This window comes from Poecilia reticulata, linkage group LG15 (assembly GCF_000633615.1).
Source record: "Poecilia reticulata strain Guanapo linkage group LG15, Guppy_female_1.0+MT, whole genome shotgun sequence".
Lineage (NCBI taxonomy): Eukaryota > Metazoa > Chordata > Actinopteri > Cyprinodontiformes > Poeciliidae > Poecilia > Poecilia reticulata.
In genome coordinates this window covers 10967844-10990259 of record NC_024345.1, presented here as the reverse complement: position 1 = coordinate 10990259, position 22416 = coordinate 10967844, and the positions used below count along the sequence as shown (strand labels likewise).

At 39.5% G+C, this 22416-nt stretch overlaps 1 protein-coding gene across 2 annotated transcripts in view; it reads right to left on the bottom strand.

Annotated features, from left to right (window-relative positions):
* Window positions 1-14556, bottom strand: part of grid1a (glutamate receptor, ionotropic, delta 1a) — a 240849-nt gene extending 226293 nt beyond the window's left edge. The window contains exons 1-3 of one of the 2 annotated variants that reach the window (XM_008429213.2): window positions 13365-14556; window positions 12912-13147; window positions 10878-11033 (exon numbers count right to left, since the gene is read on the bottom strand). In XM_008429213.2, coding sequence (XP_008427435.1) covers window positions 10878-11033; window positions 12912-12990 — 235 coding nt within the window. In that variant the 5' untranslated portion in view covers window positions 12991-13147; window positions 13365-14556. Of the gene's footprint in view, window positions 1-10877; window positions 11034-12911 lie in introns of both variants that reach the window. The other variant, XM_017309069.1, reaches the window with a different exon arrangement.
* Window positions 14557-22416: the final 7860 nt, after the last annotated feature.

The window sequence follows — 22416 nt, the reverse complement described above, 5'->3', positions numbered from 1 at the left end:
CACCAACATCTGTCACAGCGTCCTCTGCAGCTCCTTATAAATCTGTCACACAAAAGACGGCGGCGACATGAATAAGACATGGGGGCGGCGAGACCTTCACCACGAGGGGGGGGGGGAACGTGGGTCGCGTCGACATGTGTAACAAGCGGCTTGTTGAGTTATGAGTGGCGTCTAAGCAGGTGTCCTGACAAACATCAATTTTTTTTTTCTTTTTGCTCTTCTGGCTGTCACAAACTGGATGCTGTTGTTAAAGCGAAGAAATCAATGAAGGTGCTTTCAAACGACAATTGCAGGACACAGACAGGATGCATGTGGGCCGTTTGTTTTGAAGTCAACAGCTGACAGTGTAAAATGAGCCCAATATCGTCATCCGATGCCAGATTTTGTAATCCTGGACTCGAGATGGATTGTGGGAGCACTAACAATCAAACATCCGGGAGGATTTTGATGCACTGGGCTCATTTAAAGTGTTATATTGTCCAACATTGTTTTGTTTTTGTTTGTTTTTTAGGAAGCAGAGAGTCATAATGCCTTACAAAGGCCATCAGTCATCTCCTCACACAATGACCCCTTCACTCCCCTCCTCCCTCAGAGGATCCTCAATCAAAGATGGAAGCATAAAAAGCAAGAAATACTTTGAAGTCAGCCTTCAGCAGCCTGCCGGTGAGGCAACATGGGTAGTGTAATGAATATATAAACTAACAAAGGCACAACATGACTGCCACTGTCTCTAATTAGAGCAATGTAGTAATTCTGATTGCATCAAAGAACAGGGAAACCAAATAACTGCAGCGCAGTGACTTTATGCTGTCTGCAGGGACTCTTTGAAGCTTCTTGATGGGCTGGTAGTCTGCATGAGCTTCAGTCCGATGGACGGATGGAACCAAGCTCATGTCAGATAAGTGGGAAACATTTGTTTTAGCATTTGTTTTTGATAAAATCTGCCCTCCTAAAAACAAGTATTCAAATGTGCATATCTGGCAACCTCACCTAGAGCTTTAGGCAACTGATCAAAGTTGTTGCAACACATCGAATATTGGAATTAGGTATTCGTGCACGTCTGCAGAAAAGCACTTGAGCAGCAGAGAATACTGCATGCAGCGTATATGCTGCTTTTATTTTGAATCACCAACTTTTATTTTGAAAATGACATTATTTTTATGTGTTTGTTTCCTGTGCTCTGTGCAATCTTCTACTGCATATGTTTTCAGTTGTAAACGGAGTTACTCATTAAAATTTAAGCTCAAGAAACAAGGCGGCCGTGCAATCAGCGCCGCTGACCTCTGACCACCACCAGAAGGCAAGGCCGGTTAAGTGTCCAATTGCAGGACGAACTCCTACCACCTATTCACTGTTGCCATTTTGCTTCTGCTTCTGTAACATTGCTATCAATCGAGACAACACCAGAGGGGAGAAGAAAGAAATCAATCCCATCATTTGGCAGTCAGAGGGAGAAAAGTTATCTGGGTGAGCTCAAGTGCTCAGAGGTCATAAAGCTCTCAGGGTCACAGCATTAGCAATTCACATAAATATTTAAGATAATGCAAGAATGCAGCATTTACGCACTTTGCAACAGTGGGAAATGAGCAGAAAACCAATAAGACGGTAAGTTTGAAGCAGGAATATAAACAAATTGACACCAGCAAATGTTCTGATAAGGATCACCGCCGTTTGCTTCAACTTCTCCATCCTCAGCTGATACCATCTTGAGTTGGGAATCAAACTCAAAGCGCATTATTTTTGAACCCCTTTTAACTCAAATGCCACTGGAATCTCTATTCACCAAAAAATAAAAATAAAAAATACACCACCAAATAGTATTTTCTAACTGTTAAATCACAGCGCGCTGTGACATTTAGCATCTTGCACATAATTCATCCAGTGATACGAATCAGAAGTGGCATTTAAAGCAAATCACACATTTCCTGTAATTAACAAATTATCTAATCCTAAAGTTAATGTTAGGTTGAAAAACTTCAGTCTTTTCCTCCCCTTCTTTTTCTTTTTGGAGACATTTATTTGAGTTCCCTTCAAGGAGAGTCGAAGGGAAGCAAAATGAAACATCTGTTGGAGATGATGAGACAAAGTGACACAGAGGTGTCTCTCCGCTGCAGAGAAGTACTGACAGCGGATCCTGTACAGCTCCAAGCAAAAAAGCTGAAAACCTACGAAACAGATCCAGCCTTTAAGCCCTGACCTTTATGTTTCACTTCTCTTCCTTATTCTGCTCTCTCTCTCTCTCTCTTTTTTTTTTTTTCTGTGTGTGTCAGCTGCTTAGACATGACTGACTCCAGCTAATCGGAGTAAAAAGCCTCAGGAATGTATATTTTTGTAGTTATTACATTGGCCTGCAAATCATGAAGGTTCCCCCCGAGTCATCCATGTTGCATGGCGTGAATGTAACTAGTATAATGGTGCACTTGTGTGTCATCTGTGGAACTGCTCTGACAAGTGTTATGGGAGTAACACACAGCCTGTGCAACAAGAGTGTTTTCTTTACAATAACCCGTCAATATAAAAGAAACCCGTCAATATCAATAATAAACAGCGAGAAACGGGGAGAGAACCAATATATCTCGGCAATAAACAGAGCTCTCGCGCAAACGTATCAAATGAAACAGTGCGCCATCCAGGCTTCTTAAATCATATATTCTTTATTGCTGCGTATATCAATAAAGCGAATGCACAGGATTGTTGGCATATGTGATTCTAATCAGAGGCTCAGAACTTTCAGGATGACTCAATATCATGTGAAATTTTGCAATCAAATATCACAGTCCATTTTTTAAATATGAAAACTAAACAAATGTTTATTTATGCAAGTCTATGGCTGACATTAGTTTAAAATGTCAACAATTCTATCAAGTCATTTATACTTCTTTGCCACTTTTGCTGTCAACTTTGGGATCTTGTTGGCGTTAAGTGGATGAGGGTTGATGTTTTGAACCTACTTGGAAACATTTTCTCTTACTGGAAACAAGCTGTTCAGACAAAAGGCTAAAATCAAATAATTGATCTCAGTTGGCTTTAAGTACGTGACACTGACTGAGTCCTTTAAACCAAATGAATATGCTTTGACCCAAACCACCACAATCCAGCTCTTACTGCACGCTTAGGAAAACCTCTGTTCTTCTCTAAAGTCTTTGGCAGCCAAAAATGCCTCCACATTTATATTAAAACAATAAAACTGCACATCATGATGCTGCCACTGCCACATTTCGATGTTGTGCCATCTACTTACAGCAATTCCAACCTCATCTGATCAGAGCGTCTTTTCCTCCAGATGTTTTGCTCCACATGGTTTGGGGCAAACGTTATTTGGTAAATCACAAAAAAATAAAAATAATAATAATAATAATCTGGTAACACTTTATTTGAAGGGGTGTGCATAAGGCTAACATTACACTGTAATAAACATGACATAACGGTCATGAAGACATGAAGGAGGCTTTATGAATGTTTACGACTGTTGTCATGAAGTGTCATTCGGTAGATAATGACTTTTAATGCAAAGCTGAATCTTTTAATTGGCTTTTAATGCAAGTTTTAACACAACTTTGCATTAAAAAGTCATCAATTACCAAATGACGCTAAGTTGACACTTTTAAAGCACTTCAAATACAACTTTTAATGCAAATGTACACTAAAAGTGTCATTATTTACCGAATGACACTTCATGGCAACAGTGTTAAATGTTCATGAAGACTCCTTCATGTTCTTTTATGGACACTTCAAATAAAGTGTTACCAAAAACCCAGATAAGATACTTAAAAAATTCTGGTGTAGTGTAACAAAATATGATACAAAGTAAAACTAGATCTCTATTCAGACGTTCTGAACCATAATATATAAAATTTAAGTAGATTTTACAGTGATAAAGTCTGACTCTCCGTCATTCTGTACAAACATCAGCAGCGCTGTGAACGGATTAAATAAAAGCAACACTTCTACTGTAACATCACTAAGCAGATTAAGGTACCATGTAGCCTTTATGCAGCCCAGTGAAGAGCTTATGACGTATTAAAACTACAGCTGGGTAATTAACAGGGCCTGGTAAATGACCTGATCATCCTCCGTGTGTGTAGAGCTAGTAGAGAGACATGAAAAGACAAACAAATCCATTAATGAGATTTACACAGCATTATTCTTTTCGCTGGGACAATAATAGTGAAAGGGCAGCATTATATCAGATACGGAGCTCAGCGAGTAATGAGTTGTCCTAAACAGAAGATCAGATGGAGGAGATTATATTATGCATGCCAAATCCTTCAAAGGAACCATTATTTCAGCATTTCTTTCCATTACAAATTGATTCAGAAAGAGCCGGAGAAAAAAAAAAAAAAGAAAGAAAAAGCTGGACTGCACTCTGTGATCCTCAAAAGACTATTGGCTTTCAGGGGTCTAAAGGGCAGAAAAATTAAATCCTCCTTGACATTACCTTGGCAGGGGTCAGAGGAAATTGTCCGTCACTGGTGGCGTGCCTTTGGAAGAGGACTCGGTGGGGCAGAGCACTCAGCGATTCACTGCATGCTGCAAGTCCAGGAAGCCCTTAGCTGGAGCCGGGTGGGAATATTTTTCTACCCGTTTTACTGTTTTGTTTCAAATGCAAGGAAAACCTGCAAGAGCTTTTTAGAAGAAAAAAAATAGATGAGGGCAAAAATAGATTTTAAAACCCTTGCCACAAAGCTTGTTTTTAGTAGATTGAAGGCCATTTGTGCAAATACTTAAAGCCCCTGTGTAACGTATGTCAAGCAATTGGATTGGTTTAAACTCGCCCTCCCTGGCTGGTTCTATTTCTAGCTTCACTGGCTGATCATATAATGGTCTAAATGCAGCACTTTGGGTCATGAGTCTGATATTTAAGGATCAGTCAGGAGGTATCTATAAAGTTTTCCAGTTTAGCATGTAAGAATTTTGACATTAAATATGTAATACTTATGTACTGGTAAGAGCTGTTCAGTGTTGGGGTAGTACGTACGTTTAGCTCACGAGAGGCAATTTTTGGAAAACTGAGAATCCACGATTTTTTGTTTGTTTCAACAAATAAAGTGAAAAGTTGACAAGTAAGAAACAATTTTAAATAATCAGTGTGTGATTATTCACTCCAGGTTTGATTTATCGATATATTTCTGTTTTCATGTTTGTCTCAATCCAAGGTGAAAAAAAATTTAAAATAAAAATTCAAGCATTTTTGGGGTTGCCAGATTTGAGGTTGAATTGTAAATTTTGAACAGGGAATGAGCAGGTGCAGTTCTGATTCCTTTCAAAACAAAAATCTGTGAAACAGTCCTTTAATTTATCCCTATGCCAACTTCACTGTGTACAATATTTTGTTACCGTCTCCTGTTTGTGGCAAAGTTTCTTCAGGATGCTCATATAAATAAGAGTTGTAATGTAGAACCAGCAGCAGTCCGTGCGTGATCTCTGTCAACTGCCTACCTGCTTTATTACTTACAAACAGCAGAAATGTACAATGTTTGACTTGATTTAAATTGGGTAAACACAGCAACTAGATAGAGAAATATACACCAAGTTTTATTATTGCGAAATCTTGTGCCGTGAAATCTTATTACATCCCTCGTCTTGGTTCATATTTGTTTGTTGTTTTCTGTCAAATGTTCAAGCTAACAAGGCAAATGGAAATCTACCCGATGCAGTAAACTTTTCTCAAATTAGTCTTCAAGTCAGATTCATTATGCAGTAAGTGGCAACGGTAGCAGGAATCCCCTTATCGGTGCACAAAAAACATGTTTTAGTTTGTTAAAAATGAAATGTGTGATTTTATGACAAGCGATTGGTGCTTAACAATCTGACCGGCCAGTACAAATGCACCACTTGGTAACCAACTAGAAATTATTTTCTGAAAAGGAACAATTTAGTTGAAGCTAAACTGAAAACGGAGTCAATGACCAAAGAAACTTGAAGACAAAAACATCCTCCAGAGATAGAAAGAAAAACTGGAGTCCTGAACTGTTCAAAAAGTCAACAATCTGAGGAAAGAAATACATATGTTGTAGCTAAACCCTCAAAGACCTCTTTTTTCCTTTCATTTAAATCTTTTTAGTTTAAATTTCACAAGAACATATCGTTTGCAATATTACAGCAGATTACACTATCTTGATTTCATGTCACAATTTAGGGACATTCTAAGAAGCCACATTATCACACTTCCACTCAGCTCTCACAGAAAATTATATCATTACATAGAATCTAAGGGCTAAACGTTCTGCCCATTTTATAATTTCGACCACCGCATTAAATCCAATGATTTTCTTTTTCCCCCTCATGACAGCAGCTGATGAAAAAATTCAGAACTCATGACAGCATCAATACTCACTAGAGCCAAAGTCCTCAGCGTTTTTGCTGGTGATGTAAAAAAAAAAAAAAAAGGACACTTTTATCCCCTGCATCTCGGAAAAGAATACGCCATGAATAGGAGCCTGTATGCATAAGTACGTGTGGTCAGACGGTATATTTAGCCAGCCTTGAGCTGTCATCTCCAAAAGATAAGAACGTGGGCGGACTGAGTAGGTTAGTGTTTTTCCTGTGCATGGTGCCTGTGTGACACGCTCATTAATACATGTTCCACTATCACAAGGACAAAGAAAGCAGAGTAAGGGCAAGGATGACACTGCAATGACTCCGAGCAGATTTTCCTCGCTGCCTCACTACTGTTCCGTTTTTTTTTTTTTCGGTTACCCCGCCCCTCCCATTCACGTATGCTCATGATCTTTTTTTAGATTCGGGTTTTTCTTGCAGCCGTATGGCAGGGTGGAATGGTTCACTAAAAAAAATGTTTAAATACTCCAAGCAGTTCAGTAAGCTTTTGCACCAGCGGAGAGCAGAATGATGCATCCAGGTTAAGAACGGTGACAGGAAAATACAAAGACAGAGTTAGTGGCTCTGAAGTAGGTAAAAAAAAATAAAAAAATGTAAAAAGTGGTGGATCTAGATTGTGTATGCATATCACAAAGCTCTTGTCATATTCGCACTATAGTTTACAGTTTAAATACCTTGTTGTCATGGTGACCTATATGCTATTATACTGCTGTCCTTGCCACATTAAATGTTACCATGTGCAAGCAGCAAAAAAAAATTCCAATATGTTTATCTCATCTACAGAGAGGACAGGGGTTACCGATAAGAACATTTTTTTTTTACTCCCACTGCTTTTTTTTTTATAGCAACTCAATGAGAAGGTGCAAATGGTGACCACCATACTTAAACTATTATCCTGATTTTTAATGAAAACATATTTATAAGCTTCAAAATCTGGTCTGGACAGACTTTGACATGATCATTCACGGTTTATCTCCATGTCTGGATTATGTCACCCATTCAAGCGAGACAGAACGTGGCCACATCTATTCAGTGGAGGATGCACCTGAAGAACACGAGAAAGAGGCGCCAGGTAAAACCCAATTTAGTCACTCTGCACTGATTGCCTTGATATTTCTCAATCCAATTAAGAAATTGAATCAACACTTTTTCCAAGCTCAATGTGATTCTGCCCAGACCGACATCGGCAACCAATTTTAATATATTCGTTTATAATCCGGGGTTCATCTGGTTATTTCAAAAACAGAAAAGATGAATCTTTGAAGTCGTAATTGTAAATTGTGTTGCCCACATCTTCAAATTGTCGTAAAAACAACCCTTTATTTCTTTTGACAGGTAATCAGTGAGGACTTGGTTTGATCAGTTTTCTTGTTTTATGCTGTGTTTTGTGTTATGAATCATTTGTTTTTAGACACATAATTTGTCTCATTTTCTTTCTGTGTTTTTAGCTTCTGTGAAGCACTTTAGGGTTTGTACCTTTGAAAAGTACTTTTCTTTTACAGTTTTTATAGATACAGCGCCTTGCAAACGCATCCTGGAACTTTTTCCATGTTGTTCTACAATTACAGACATCAACTCTTTCACGGTGTTTTGTGTGACAGACTTACATAAAGTGGTGCATAACTGTGAAGTGGAAGAAACGTAGCACTTTTAATTACCACACTTTTTTTGCAATTACAGCTTTACTATCTATAAAGTAAAAATTTTTAGCCATTCAACTTCAAAAATTTGTTCAAGCTCAATCATGTCGGGTTCAGAGTCTGCAAAAAGACTAAAAGTTGTCAGATCAAATCATCAAGGTTTCTACAATATCTGTGACATACTTAAAAAATAAGTCACTCTAAGCTTTATGCCTCTGCTCATCATCACAGTGATGAGCCTAACTTCAAACTGCCTCAGCCTTTTTTTAAATTACTACATTTTCAATTCTACGAGAATAGCTGACATTTTAAAAAGGGTAAATGGTGGATTATCTACTGCTGATGAACGATACTAATGGTATGTTGACAAAAACAGAATGAGAAAGGGAACTGAATTGAAGCCACAAAGTGAAACAATTTTGCAGCCATGAAAGGTGGATTTTGTAAACCATTCCTAATTCATCTCTTTTACTTCTCTCTTTGCTCATCCTATCCTTAATCCAATTTGCTCACTTTCATTTCACATGCTGCATCTTCTACTTCTGCACATCTCATCCTCATCCCCCTCCACTCTCAAAACCCTCCCTCCATCCCTCCCAGGCGTGCTCATGTCCATCCTCTCCTTCTTCCTTCCTCCTTCATTCTGTAGCAAGATCCTGACTGCTGCTCACAGTGGGACGGCCGCGAACAAAAGAGCATAGCAAAAAGGTTAACTTATCCCCGTTGTCACTCAACACTCTCCAGCCCGTCTTGCCTCTGGTGCAAGAATTTGAGGCCACCCATCGATCCTCACATCATCGACTGCACATTATTCCCCACGCTCTCTGGAAACCGAAGCAGACCCTCACGCGCACACACAAGCAGACACACACTTCTTACCCCCCCTCTCCCTCCAAAACACTTGCTTCTGTGAATATTTGATTTTCAGGGGCAGAGCTGTAAACAATAATTAAGCATGTTAAATGATATCCAATCAAGGCTGACAAAAGGATGTTCAATCACCGGATGAAAATGAAGCTGTTTTAAAAAAAAAAAAAAAGAAAAAAGCAAACAGCAATGATAAAAAGTGTTATATTAGCTCGTCTTAGCTAGCACAGTCAGTAGCTGGTCCATTAATATAATTGTGGGTGTAGTTGTTTGAGCACAAAGTATTTTAGGCAACACAAATCACAATTTTGCCTGCCTTGTTTTGCTTATGCTCTCTTTTGAACCCAACCCATCTGTTGATTTTTGCAGGCTGTATTAGTAAGATGAATCAATAAGCTTCCTCTCCAAATGAACTTTCTGCAAATTTACCTCCAGTAATTAGCTGCTGCAGCAACTTTACTTATTTCCTCGCTGTCTGAGTTTGAGAATATTGATGTGAGAGCTGCAGACAGATTTACATACGGTGATGCAAGATGCGACTTTTGACAACTCCATTGCTGTGCTAAGTCTTCGTGACTAAAAAAGGGACCGATTATGTGTAGAAATGCGAGTCTCTCATTCTTAATTAATGTAAGTTATTCTTGTTGGCTGGGTCACACCAGAACAATAAAGATTTGCCACTGTGGTAAATTTCAGGCAGACTCGGGAACTATAAGGGTTTTAAATCAGATTAGGTGCCAATTCATTAGATCTCCAAGCTACTGATCTCAGACAATATTCCCACAAACTCCCTCATCCTTACTGGACAAATCGGCACGTAAATTCTCCCATTATGTCGTCACGTATGAGCTGGAGGATTCCCTTTCGCCTCTGTTTTCCTTTGACAACCGTGTGCTGCATAAAGCTTAGACTTAATTACAACGTTTTCACTCTTTGGTGACTTTTGCTCATGCCCACTTTTTTTTATTCACAAACTTTTAAATAAATATTTCTCAAATCCAGACCTGGAAACAGACGCAACAAACTATGTACGTTGTTGAAACAAATCAAGTTAACGTCTACTAGGCTCTCCAAAGAACATGTGAATAAGAACACCTGATATCACTGACGGGGTTTAACGCCAGAGCTAAATGACAGTGCAATAATTATAGCAGAAGCCGAGACATATTATCAGTTTTTGTGCCTGTCGGGAGTATTGTGAATAGCAATGAGTCATCAAGGCCTTTGTGCAACAGGGGACAAAAGTACAGACTCCGTGAAGAAGAGTAGGGGACATAAACAGCTTTTGAAGGTCCCCGAGAACCTATTAAAGTCTTAATGATTCATTTTAGTGGAAGACTTTTTAATTACTTTTTTTTTTTGCAGTCAACAGGACCATTGTTTAATGTTTGAGAAGGATGACCTTGGCAGAACCTGATGAAAAAACTGATAGGTTTTTTGTGTGCGTGCGTGCGTGTGTACAGTCAAACAGAATGTGTAAACCAAATGAGACAGATGAAATATCTCCAGCAAAAAAATAGATAAAGGAAAATTAAAATTAAAATCAACGTAATTGTGGAAGTGAACAAGTCAGCGACACTCAGTATTCAAAGAAACACAGCAAGCCAGCGATGCTTTCCTCTTATTTTCAGTGGCATAGTGCTGAAGCAACATTTGATCATCTTCAAACGTCTTTTTTTAGTTCCTCATCATATCTTCATGCTGCTGTGCTCCAACTCAATGCTTCCACCTAGCTTTTCAACCACAGAAGACACCTTGCTTTGGCAACATTGCATGCAAACATTCCCCTAACACTTCCAGACCCTTGGGTCATCATCTCCTGGCACCCCGCTACCCCCATTAATTTGTTTTTTGACCCGTGATACAATAAAATTTGACACTTTTAACAAGAAGATGGAACAGACTTAATGCAGGATTCCCACAAGACTTATTTAGACAAAGACCACCTTCTTAAGATGCCACCAGGCCATCAAAAAAGTTACCAAGACCAATTAGAAACATTGCTGCTGGGGAATTGGGACGGCGTCTTACCTTCCTGCACAGCCTGGAATGGGTTGTTAGGCTCGATAAGTTTCACAGAGTGGGTGATTTTCTCACTCTGCAGGATGTCATCATTTAAACTCAGGTCTGAGATGGCGAGTTGGAAAATCTCATCGTCTTTGACAGCATTTTCCTCGAATATGGCACCTGTTGGTAGGAAACGAGGAGTCGTGTAAGAAATGTGCAAAGGAGGAACGACATGTTGGAGCTCGGACAGCGCGAGAAGTAGACTTGCACTTCTCACATAGCATTATGAACACTGAGTTGAGAATGAATGAACACCAATCGTCTCTTCAGCATTGCACCTACTAGTGAGTAACAGGTGAGGCACCAAGTAAACAACACTTCCTCAAAGTTGACGACTTTAAAGCAAGAAAAAGGGAAAACCACTTGCTCAAAACATCTTGATCAACTCTTGTAGGGTATTCCATCTGCCAGACGAGGTCAAATAAATGACCAGTGGTGAACCGGCATCAGAGTCAAGGCTAAGGCTCTTTGAGGCACTTGGTGTCTGAACAAATGAGCCAACGCAGCTCAAACTGCTGCAGAAGTTCACACTGCTTCTGATATAAAGGTTTCAGAAAACAGAGTGCATCACCGCTGTTGCATATGGGGGCCGCAGACAGGTCACGGTGTCTCGACTGGAACGCGCCACTGCTCATCTGGACACCAGACACCACAGCACACATTCATTGGTCTAGCCTAAAGGCATCCATGCCAGGCCGGGGCTACAGAATGTAATCCCAGATCATTCACAGACCTGTTGATGTCATTCATCAGAGTGACTATATTTAATCTCCAGCATCATCTAGTTTGAGTTAAGTCTGCCACGGGTGAAGACTGCAACATTTGATGTGCCGAGTCTATTATCCGCAGCAGCAAATGTTCATCAGACCTAATGCACACGACCTACTGAGCATTATAGGTTTGCATGCAGGAGGCACGCAGCTTCTAAACCGCCTCTGCTCCGTCTCTGTTGATCAAAATGGCATCGGCCGGAGATTGAAAAAGTGCACACGCATATCGCTGTGAGGGGGAATTCAGGAGATATAATTGGGGTACCCTATAACGCTATGCGAAGCATCAGCCAACATCATCTGGATGGAGTCCCGCTGCTGTATTAAGCCAGTGACTGAGCACCTGCTGCTTGCCAGACTGTTGCAGTAAACTGTGAGCAGCAGCAGCAGCAGCAACGACAGAACGGAAATCTGAACAGTGACATTGACATTTTTATCAGGGATTACAAAGCCGGTCGCTGTGATCTGATCAGAACAAGGTGGAGGGGGGGGGATGCAAATATTTAATGCAAATGATTTGTTTGGATTAAAAAAAAATAAAGCCTAATGCCATGTTTGAAGAGAATCTGTTTGAACATCCTCTGATAAAGGATGCCTCCATCTCTGCATACCCCTGGTTTGAAGTTGGAGTACAAAGAGGCTCTATGCCCTTTTGCATCTCTAAAACTCCGCTGACGTCCCCCGCCTCTTTCTCTCCATCTCTCTCTCTCTCTGTTATTTGACATTGCAGTCACGTTTGGGTGAAAGTTGAAGCTTGTCGGCTGCACAAGATGTGGCAGAAAAAGAGAGAAAAAAAATCAGAAGAGAAAGAAGAGTATGTTGGCTTATGGACGTCAAGCTCTTCAAAGCTTTAATTAAAACGCGTCTCACTGTAATCCGTGTTTTGAATGCAAACGGAGCGCAATTTATGGGGCCGAATGTGCTTATTGTGGCTTTTGATCTTAAGCCAGATGATGAATGCAGAGATGATACCGGCAGAAAAACAAGAGATCACTCAATACGTTATAGTGGGCAGAAAGAATATAGCCATGACTAAATGTTTGGCATTTAAAGGAGGGGGAGAAAAAAAAAACAACTTTTTACCAGGTTTGATAGTGTTAAAGACAGGAGGCGATCTGGTTAGACTGTTTATAACGCCGTCTGACTACAATCTCATGCGTCGGCTGAGCTTTTTTTTAATTCTCTTTACAACTGCCTCTAAGAGCATCACGTTTCCTCGGACGCTTACCGATATGAATGATTGAGTCCGCATTGGTTGGATTGCAGTGCAATATCCAAAAGGAAAAGCAGATCAGCAGCAACTCCATCTCGGTATTTCAGCGAGGCGTCTCATCCAAGCTTTTAACTCGACTGTCCTGCACTGTCCAAACCGGAGCGGCACCCCCGGAGAAGAAAAATACAATCAGTAGATATCAAAACCCCCCACGGTGGTCCTTTTCCCTTCAGAACAGACAGGTGTGAAATCTAAAAAAAAAAAAGAAGAAGAAGAAAAAGAAAAAGAAAAAGAAAGAAAAAAATGCTTTAGTTCCAAGTTTTTTTTTTCTTTTCTCCTTTCTCTCTAAGCCAACACAATCAGGTCAACCGCATGAAGGTGGGCATAAAGGACGAGGAGGAACCGATAGGGACCCGATATAGGACTGAGGAGACAGGTACAGCCCGGCGAGGGAGAGACCCGGCGCACCTCTCTCTCACTCCCGCTTCTCTCTCCCGGCGCTCCGGCGTCTAAAGCATGGCAAGCAGCTGGAAAAAAAAGAAAGAAAAAACACGGAGGAGGGACACCCCTCTGACTACACACGGATAGAGATTCACATACACACACACACACACGCACACACACACACACACACACACCAAGGAGAGATAGAGAAGAAGAAGAAAAAAAAGACGCTCTTCAATTCTGTCTCAATCACGTGATTGCGGAGACTTCACGACTCTGCCGCCGTCCTGACGAGCCGGGGAGAAATGATTTGGACTCGCCGGAGAAAGACGCGCAGAGAGCCGATAATAATAATAGTAATAAAAAAAATAAAATAAAATAAAAGAGCCGGAGGTTGTGATAGGCAGAAGGCGAAAAAAAAAAAAAAAAAAAAACAGACGAGAATTTCTGACTGGAGAGCCCAAATCCGACACAGATGTTGCAAAAGAGGTGAAAAGTGGAAGAAACAGTTCACTTCTGAGAGAGAAGTGTGCGCTTTTGTTTTTCCTCGGCTGAGACGTGAAGGATCGAAGCGGAACGGCGGAGCGCAGCTGGTGTGTCATGGGGAGAGGGGGGGAAAGAAAAAACGGATTTCCACGCCGCGATCCGTCCTCGGCGGTAGCTGACGGATGAGAGGCGAGACGTGACACAAGCCAAAAACGACGGAGTGTACCGGGGAGCAGACTGCCGGAGTTACGGGAGTATCATTAAGCAAAAGGGAACACAACTATGTCCGCGAAATGGATTCCTTCAAATTCACGCCACACTTCGTCTTTAATCGTGGGATCGCTTTGTTTGTGCGTTACTTTTGCTTGTAAATCCGCATCTGGGCACCACTTATGCCCAAATGCACCTCTGCGTGTACAAACCGGCTAAGAAGAGGGAGAAGTCGGACTTTCTCGATGGGCATAATCTTACAATTAAAGGATATTTCTCGTGGATGTCATAAAAAAACGGAAATATCTCTTAATTGTTTGGTTAAGTCGGTCGTGGGCACAGAGCAGAAACTTTCAGCACCACCAGCGAGCTGGACAGCGCCTTCAATGCTCAACAGTGGGGAAAAAAAGAGAGCCAACAGATGTATCTATGGAAGTCCAACTGTGCCACTAAGCAATAAAGGAATAATTATTTCTACATGTCAATTTAGAAATAAAATTGACAATAAATATGCTTGATGATTATATATATGCATTTGTGTTTATTTAAATGTGTTAATTTGATAAATATGATTTAATATGACATTTTTAATACTTTTTTCAGTATTTATTTGTAGTAATAATGGATTATTGTGCTCTGGAGTGTATGATGGACAACATTTCCCTGTTCCCAGCCAACATTTGAAATATTGGCAGGAAATGGGTTAATCAATGGCTCCCATATGGGACTGGCCGTTATCTAATAGCCCTGTGTTAACAGTCTGGATGGGTTTGAGCCAGAAAAGCTCTGAAAATAAAGTGGGACTCATACCAGAGTGCTTAACTTGTTAAACAGATTGAACCAATTTTTTCCATATCCATTTTAGGCACAGTAGACCGTGTTTCCATTTTACTACCAACATGTGTTGTATGTTTGTCAACCTAAATGATCCTATACAGGAAGCCCGTTGTGAACCAAGGTCACATCCTTTGTTAGTATCTTGGTTACTAGCTCAGGCCTCATATCCAACTGGGTTAAATGGATACTAAGTGCTCCTACTTACACGCGTTGTCTGGGGTTTAGTCGATTGGTCTGGAGAGGACGTGTTGTTCAGTTTATTAATCATTCAGACGTCACAATCTATTGGACAGGCCACAGTCTAAGCTCCTCTATCAAGTGCCCAAACTTCCAGGCTGTTTTAAATAAAATAAAATAAAAACAATTATCTATAGATGCTTATAATTTAAATAGAACTGTAAATAACTGGATTTAATTCAAATGTATCCATAAATGATTTCACTCCTTAAATGTCAGGATGATTCCGGTGTCCTCATAGATCCGGTGATTTGCATTTTCAGGGTGACATATTAGGGGAATACATACATTGTCAAAAGTGATTATTATTGATTTTTTTTTTCAGTTATGTTGCTATTAATGTTATTTCAAAGTTCATGTGCCAAAGTACAGCCTCAAATAATTAAACTGTCAAGGTGGCCCCTCAAATAAACCGCAACATCTGATTAATCGGCACCAAAAGTGCACTTCAGAACAATTATGCTGAGATGAACCGTCTTCGGCTCATCCAGTGACTTTACACTTCTAAAAATAAACCCATTGTGTCTGCATGTCAATGGAATAAAAAAATGGAATAGAATGATCAGGACACATGAATGTTTCCTGCGAAGAAGACATATGAGTTTTTTTCTTTTTACTGTTATTTGTAACTTTTAAATAAGTGACTCAATAATTTGCTTCTAACTTGAAGTGGTTTACAATTCACACACTCTCTTCTGGGGCACTTTTTCCATCTCCACAAGAATCTACCTCATCCCTGAAACATTTGTTCTCTTAGAGAGGATTTTAAGCCATAACAGAGAGAATAAACCATTATATAAAATGAACGTTTCTTGATTTATAAAGCAGTAACATCCAAATAACTTAGTTTTTTAAAAGATCAAGCGCTGTCCCCAGTGGCCGTTTTAGATGATGCATTTGTTTAAAAAAAATAATAATTGTTTCACCATTCTCTCTGTCAAACGGTACAAAATACATTTTGTGATAAAATAAGCTCACAATGACAGCCGATTATCCTAAACAGCTAAAGAAGGACGACACATTTATGTCAATATTTAATTCATCCCAGCCGTACGTCGGCTCCGGTAAAATACAATGAAAGTCTTTTGATTTCTTATTTTCTTAACACAGTAGATTTAACCTTGAGGTTTAGCTTTTCAGCGGCGTCCAAAACAGCATAAAAAATTCAAAACATCCCAAAGGAGGATATAAAAATCCCTTAATTTCACTCATGTATGAAGCAACATGATGAAAACATTTCTTCAGTGAATTATTCATTTTTAGAAAGTGGCCTAACTTCACACAGGCCCCAAAAATAATCCTTATTCCTTGAAGTTTTTGTTCCCAATGCAAATTTGCCCTTTTCCCTTCATCTTGCTATATTGAGAAGACGTACATGTAGAAAGCTATAAAGTCTCGTTTTTGTATTAAATCTCAATTGAGGGTCTTTTCATGTCTTTTGCTTTGTATACATAAGGAATACCTAAGAAGTTTGATATGTTTTATTAAAAGTACTATAATAAACATTTTTTCTAAATATGGCACTAAAAGTGATTAAAATAACTTTGCTTCCAGTTCATAGCTTCCACTTCCACTTGATGCTTCAAGTTGAATCTCTATCACAGTAACCATCACCATATGCATTAGGCATGTTAAAATTAATGTAGGCTCTCTATTATTTATAATCTGCATATAGACAGATATTTAAATGAATAGCACAGCGTGTTTTATGTCTTGTGGAGGTGAGCTTCATGCATTAATAAGTAGGGGTGTATACCAAATGACAGCAAGAATATATTTTTGTGGATTCCAGTAAAATATTCAAGATTTTTGGAGGGGCTTATTATGCAGTTCATTCCAACCCGTGCAGCTCCCAGTATCCATGCTTTAATAATCATCATCTTTCTGTGTGCAATTCCACATGCACTACAGTGTGGATCAGCATACCGCAGTCTCATGTCTGCCTAGACAGACGCAGAGACCACGGCAGTTTGGTCACGACAGCAAAGATGGGGGAATTTTACACAGACTAGTCATATATGTTTATAGCTATGAGCAATGGAGAGGAAAAGACAGACAGGGTGACGGAGAGAGCGGATATAGATTAAGTCAGACTGTCCCATCTGGTGCTTGAAAGCCGGAGGGAAAAAAAGAAAAGAAAGTGTTACTAACCATTAAAGAAGACAGTTTTAATACTAGACTCATCTGTAGATATCTGTATTCCCTTACAACTCCTCCATGATTGTCTTGGTGCTCCTTCGGATGAGTCCTTTCTCTCAATTTAGTCTCATGCCACAATCACAGTGCTGTTAAAAAAAAAGACAGAAAATTGGTTTTAATTGTCATATTTAAAATGTTCAGATTATCTATTTTTAATATAAGAAAGAAAACAATCTTTGCAAATACACAATGTAGTTTTCAAAGGATTATTTAATTTATTAAGGGAAAAAGGTTGTCCAAACATACCTGGTCCCATATGAAAATGTATTTACCTCCCAAATCTCATAGGCGATTGTCTCACCAACTCGTCGGGCATCAAGCAGTAGCAAGAAGCCTTATTATTAAGAAATCTATTGCGGTAGAGATATTTTGACCCAATCTTCACAGAATCAAGATTGTGTCAAGGATCTTCACACAATCTTTTCACCATGACTGGCCTTTTGAGGTTCACACCACAGGAACTCAGTTTGGAAACATCAAGTCTTTTTTTAAGCTGTCGAGGTTCTGCTTAAGGAGCTCCTTCACTACACACGTCTGATAGAAAGTCAAACTTGGCAACTTCATACAGTGTTGAGTTTTTATATGACAGTCAGTATATAGTTATGAATGCATAATTACATTTAAATTCAGGAGATTATATTGTTTAAAATGCTGCCTTTATGACCAATTCCTTGGTCTGGGTTTGAACGACGTTCAAAACTATCATTGTCTTCCTCTTGTTAGTTTAAAGATAGAAGGCTAATATTGACCGAACATGTTCTATCTCACGTGAGCTAAAGTCATTAGCACAACCTTCTGATGTTGTGAATAATATCATTTTAGCATCTTGGCATTTCTTTGTCATGCTTTGAGAAAGTATCACTGCTGTCTTAATCTCAATATGGCAGTCTGAAAAGAATGATGAGGTTCCTGTTGAGACCTTTTGTCCCCCAACAAAATGGCTCATAATTTTTGACCTAATGGCTGGTTCAAATTGATCAACATCAGTCACAATAGCATAAGCCTAGATTTAAGAAATTACCTCGTCTTTATTTTTTTTTTTTGCCTGTGCAGCAGTTCTGTTTCTCTTAAAGGACATGGAATCATGATGATATATGTACCATGGAGGAGAAAAAAAAGCCACAGCAAAATGACTTAATTAGCCTGGATCTTTGGTCTAATAAAAGAACTGGACAGAGCCTGCAGCTCACAATCAAATGTACTGATATAGTCAACATAATTAGACCATTTGCTGCAGCAGTAGGCATACATGGATCCTATAATAACTGTGGTGTTAGCAGGAAGAACTACCCTGAGACCAGGGAAAGTGCTCTGCAGTTGCAACAGATGTATGTTAATTTATAGCTTAATTAAAGCTTGCGCTTGTATCACACCATCACAGTCTGTCATTTGAAGGGACTATGGGGTGTGCGCATGCCTTGGCGACCCTGGATGTTGTTTTTATATGAATTCCCCCAAACCAATTTAGAGAAGGGTTAAACCTGAGACATGTTGAGAATCCATTCATGTCAAGCAGAGATGTGCAGGGAATAGCAATACCTGTCTGCACCTGAAGAGGTGAAGCAAGGCTTGCACTACCAAACACACAGCCTGAGGTAACATTATAGATTAATCATGTTATGGGAAAAATAAGGACAACCTCCATCAAACTCAGCATTTCAATGAGGGAAATGTGGACTATCTAACATTGTATATTTCAGCCTTCCAGTCTGCAAAAGCTGAGTGAAATACATATCGGTTCATATATAAATGCTTGTATGGCAAAAGCATATACACCTTTGGACAGGGACTGCGAAGACGGCAGGAAATGAAATCGGATTTGTGTCATGCTGAAGTTGGAAAGTCTGACACCTGCCAAAGCCGATGTTTTCGTGAGTTTTCCCAACTCGTTAAATATCTCAGGGTTTTGTCAAAGGCATCATGGCGGCCTATCAACACGGAGTTACAGCTTATTATAATATGGTGCCAACAGTTTGATGTGGAAGACCCAAGCAAGGTCAAGATTTGTTTGTCAGCAGTACCATCACACCTGCATGCAAGGATTCGGTCTAAACTTTCTAGCTGTAAGGTTTAAACCACTTCCACAAAATTAAACTAAAAACGAGCATTCTGTATGAGATGCAGTGTCTTGCAAAATATTTAAACCCTACATTTTCAGGATTTGCAACCACAAACTGGTATTTTATTTGACTTTTTTTCTAATATAAAAAATACAAATTGGTTTTAAAACTACAAACTGTTTTAATGTTCTTAAAAATAAAACCATTCGCCATCCGTGGCACCCTTCCTTTTTATTCAGGCTCAGTCTGATTGGACAAACAGCAACTTTTCCACTTTTACCACTGATTCTTTAGGTCTTCAATTTGACAACTGTGATGTGTTCAAGGTTGGTTGCAGGAATTATTTCACTTTTTTGGTTGTTTTTCTTTGAAAAAAAAAAAAAAAAAGAAACAACTGTGATTTGAGAGCTGGAGAAAAAAAATTGCTGCTCATTATATGCCGGTTTTATTTTTGTGAACCAGGTTTCTCTTCAGTTAGAAAAAGTAAATAAAAAAAACATTCAGCTGTTGTGTTCTGTTTTCTTTCTCTCCGTTCCCTCACCACAACCCAGAGTATTAAAACAGTCAAAGATTGAGACAGGACTTTGGTAGCCATCATGAGAAATAAAAGAACATGTAGATGTAGTAAGAGCTTTCTGCTTTCCACAGGTCAATACTGTTTCCTGTCTAGAAATGGAAGATTAACAAAGCCTATGTTGTAAGCGTCGTACCTAAATAAAAGCTTATAGGGTGTAGCTTAAAGGGTGTAGTTTCTCAGGAAAATTACAACAGAAATCCTTTTGATATTGTTCAAATAATTGCACTCATCTGGAAAATATGCTTGTTAATTCATAATAGAGTACAATTGTGTCATTGGAACACAAACTCCTTATTATCCATCATTAGTCTGAACTGTAGAGCATTAATTTTCCCTGCAGAGCTGTTTACACATCATATGCCTGTTCGCCACTGCTCTGCCGTTTGTTTTTGGTGCCCTGAGCGGTGCTATTGAACTCTTCTCTGTGTCAGCCACATTTCACTCCAGCTGTGCCTGGAAGATGCTCATTAGTTGATGGGGTTGTTTGAAAGGGGAGATAATTAGCAGAAGCGAACTCAGAAATCTACCTGCAAAGAGGTGCGCTCTGCAAACGAGAGCAGCGGAAATTTGTTCTGTGATTGAGTCGTTAGGAGCGGGTCGGTTTGGTTCATTGTTAAATTCAGCAGTAAAGGAAAAAGAAGAAAATGCTGAAGCTACGTGGAGAACACGGAGGAGCTGACTGAAGCCGGAAAAGATCAGAAAAACAGCCGTTATCCTCTTTTTATAGCCAAGGACCACAGGAAGAACTAAAACGTATTAAAGGAGGCAACATAGCAACCCACACAACAAGATTTCAGTTGCTCCTCAGGTGAGACACTCTGCTTCAGCTCATTATCTTTGTGTAGGGAAATGAACTATGGCACCGATATTACAGCATAATGGGAGACAAAAGTCAGACTGACAGCACAGCCTCCAACAAGAAATAATCTAATCACAGTCAAACATAACTTTTAGTTCTCTGGAAAGCTGCTCCTGCTGAACTAAAAATAAGAGTCTACCCACTTTCCCAGCATTTCTCCCTCTTTTCCCCACATCCCTCCCCCTAGCTTACCCGCTGCAGCCTCCACAGATGTACTTGAAAGATCTTTCACTTGGTCTTATATTAGGTGTGAGGGGTGGAGATGACAAGATCCTTAGTATTCCTCCCAGTTCACGATTTTCTTTCAACTCAATGAGATTCCTCTCTTCCCCCCTTCGGCCCTCCAGACTACTTTTCAGAAGTTAAAGTCGTCGCCCTTATGACAGAATTTAAAACAGCGAGAGAAGACAGCATGAAATCTAAATGGATATCCTCGCAGAGGATCTAAATGCACGTGTCCCACTTGACTACTTTGGGGAAACTCATTCTGATAGTCGCCAGAGTTTTCTATGCAGATGTGTTCCTTCGCAAGCGGTTAAGAGTCGGCAATGATTTATTAGCACCCTTGTGAATCTCGTCACAGCAGCAGAACATGCTGAGGATTCATTTCTTTATTTTAAAAGAAAATCTCTTCAGTTGTACTTCTCTCCACTTGAGTACTTATCCTTTGACTTTGCGGTAAATGGCAAAAGTTTCTAGGGGGGGCCAGACGGGGAAAGGCATTTCACAAGGAATAAGCCGTGATGGACCGAGAAACAGAAAGTCTTTCGGCTCAGACGTTTTCACGCACTTAATTTGAGATTGTACAGATGATCATACCAAGGATACCAATAAATGAAAAACAATTACAAAAAGAAAATCAAACAAGATGGATAAAAATCCGTTTGAAAAAGAGTTGAAGAAATATAAGCTCATTAACTACTAATACACTTTGTGCCCTACGTATCACCATATCACACATTTTAAATACGAAAAAACAGTCTTAAAATACGATAGCAATAAAAATGCATTCTATATAATATACTCATATCATTTTATACCATGCCATGAATTATCATTATAGAAATGGACATTACCATTACCAAGCTGTATGAAGCCTCGTGTAGACCTAAATTCACACACACATTACTAGTAATGTATAGTAAACTACAACCTACTGTCGTCGGGCTTAATCCTTAAACTTATTTAAAACATGTTTCTTGCTTTTGAACTAAATGTTATATTGTTTAAATTGAATGTCTAATTTGTTCCCTAGTTTTACTCCACAGATGGAGATGCACATATGTTTCAAGGTTAACTAGATACACCCTTACAAAGTAGAGTTCACCCCACTTCAAGACGAGACAAATCGGTCAATGTTGGAGCTGCTATAGATGCACGGCAATCCTCCAATATTTTAAGAGCTATACAAAAGGCTCGAGACTGGGACAGAAATTCACCAGGTAGGACATCAAACTACAATGAATGCCTTAGATCAGAGCATGTTGATGTAGAAGCGCCTAGACCCAAGTATACTTGAGAATCTGTCAGTACCTGAAATTTCATGTTCACACGTAAGCTCTCAATCCTTTCTGACTAAGCACGAGTTCTTTAGCAAACAAGAATAGATAC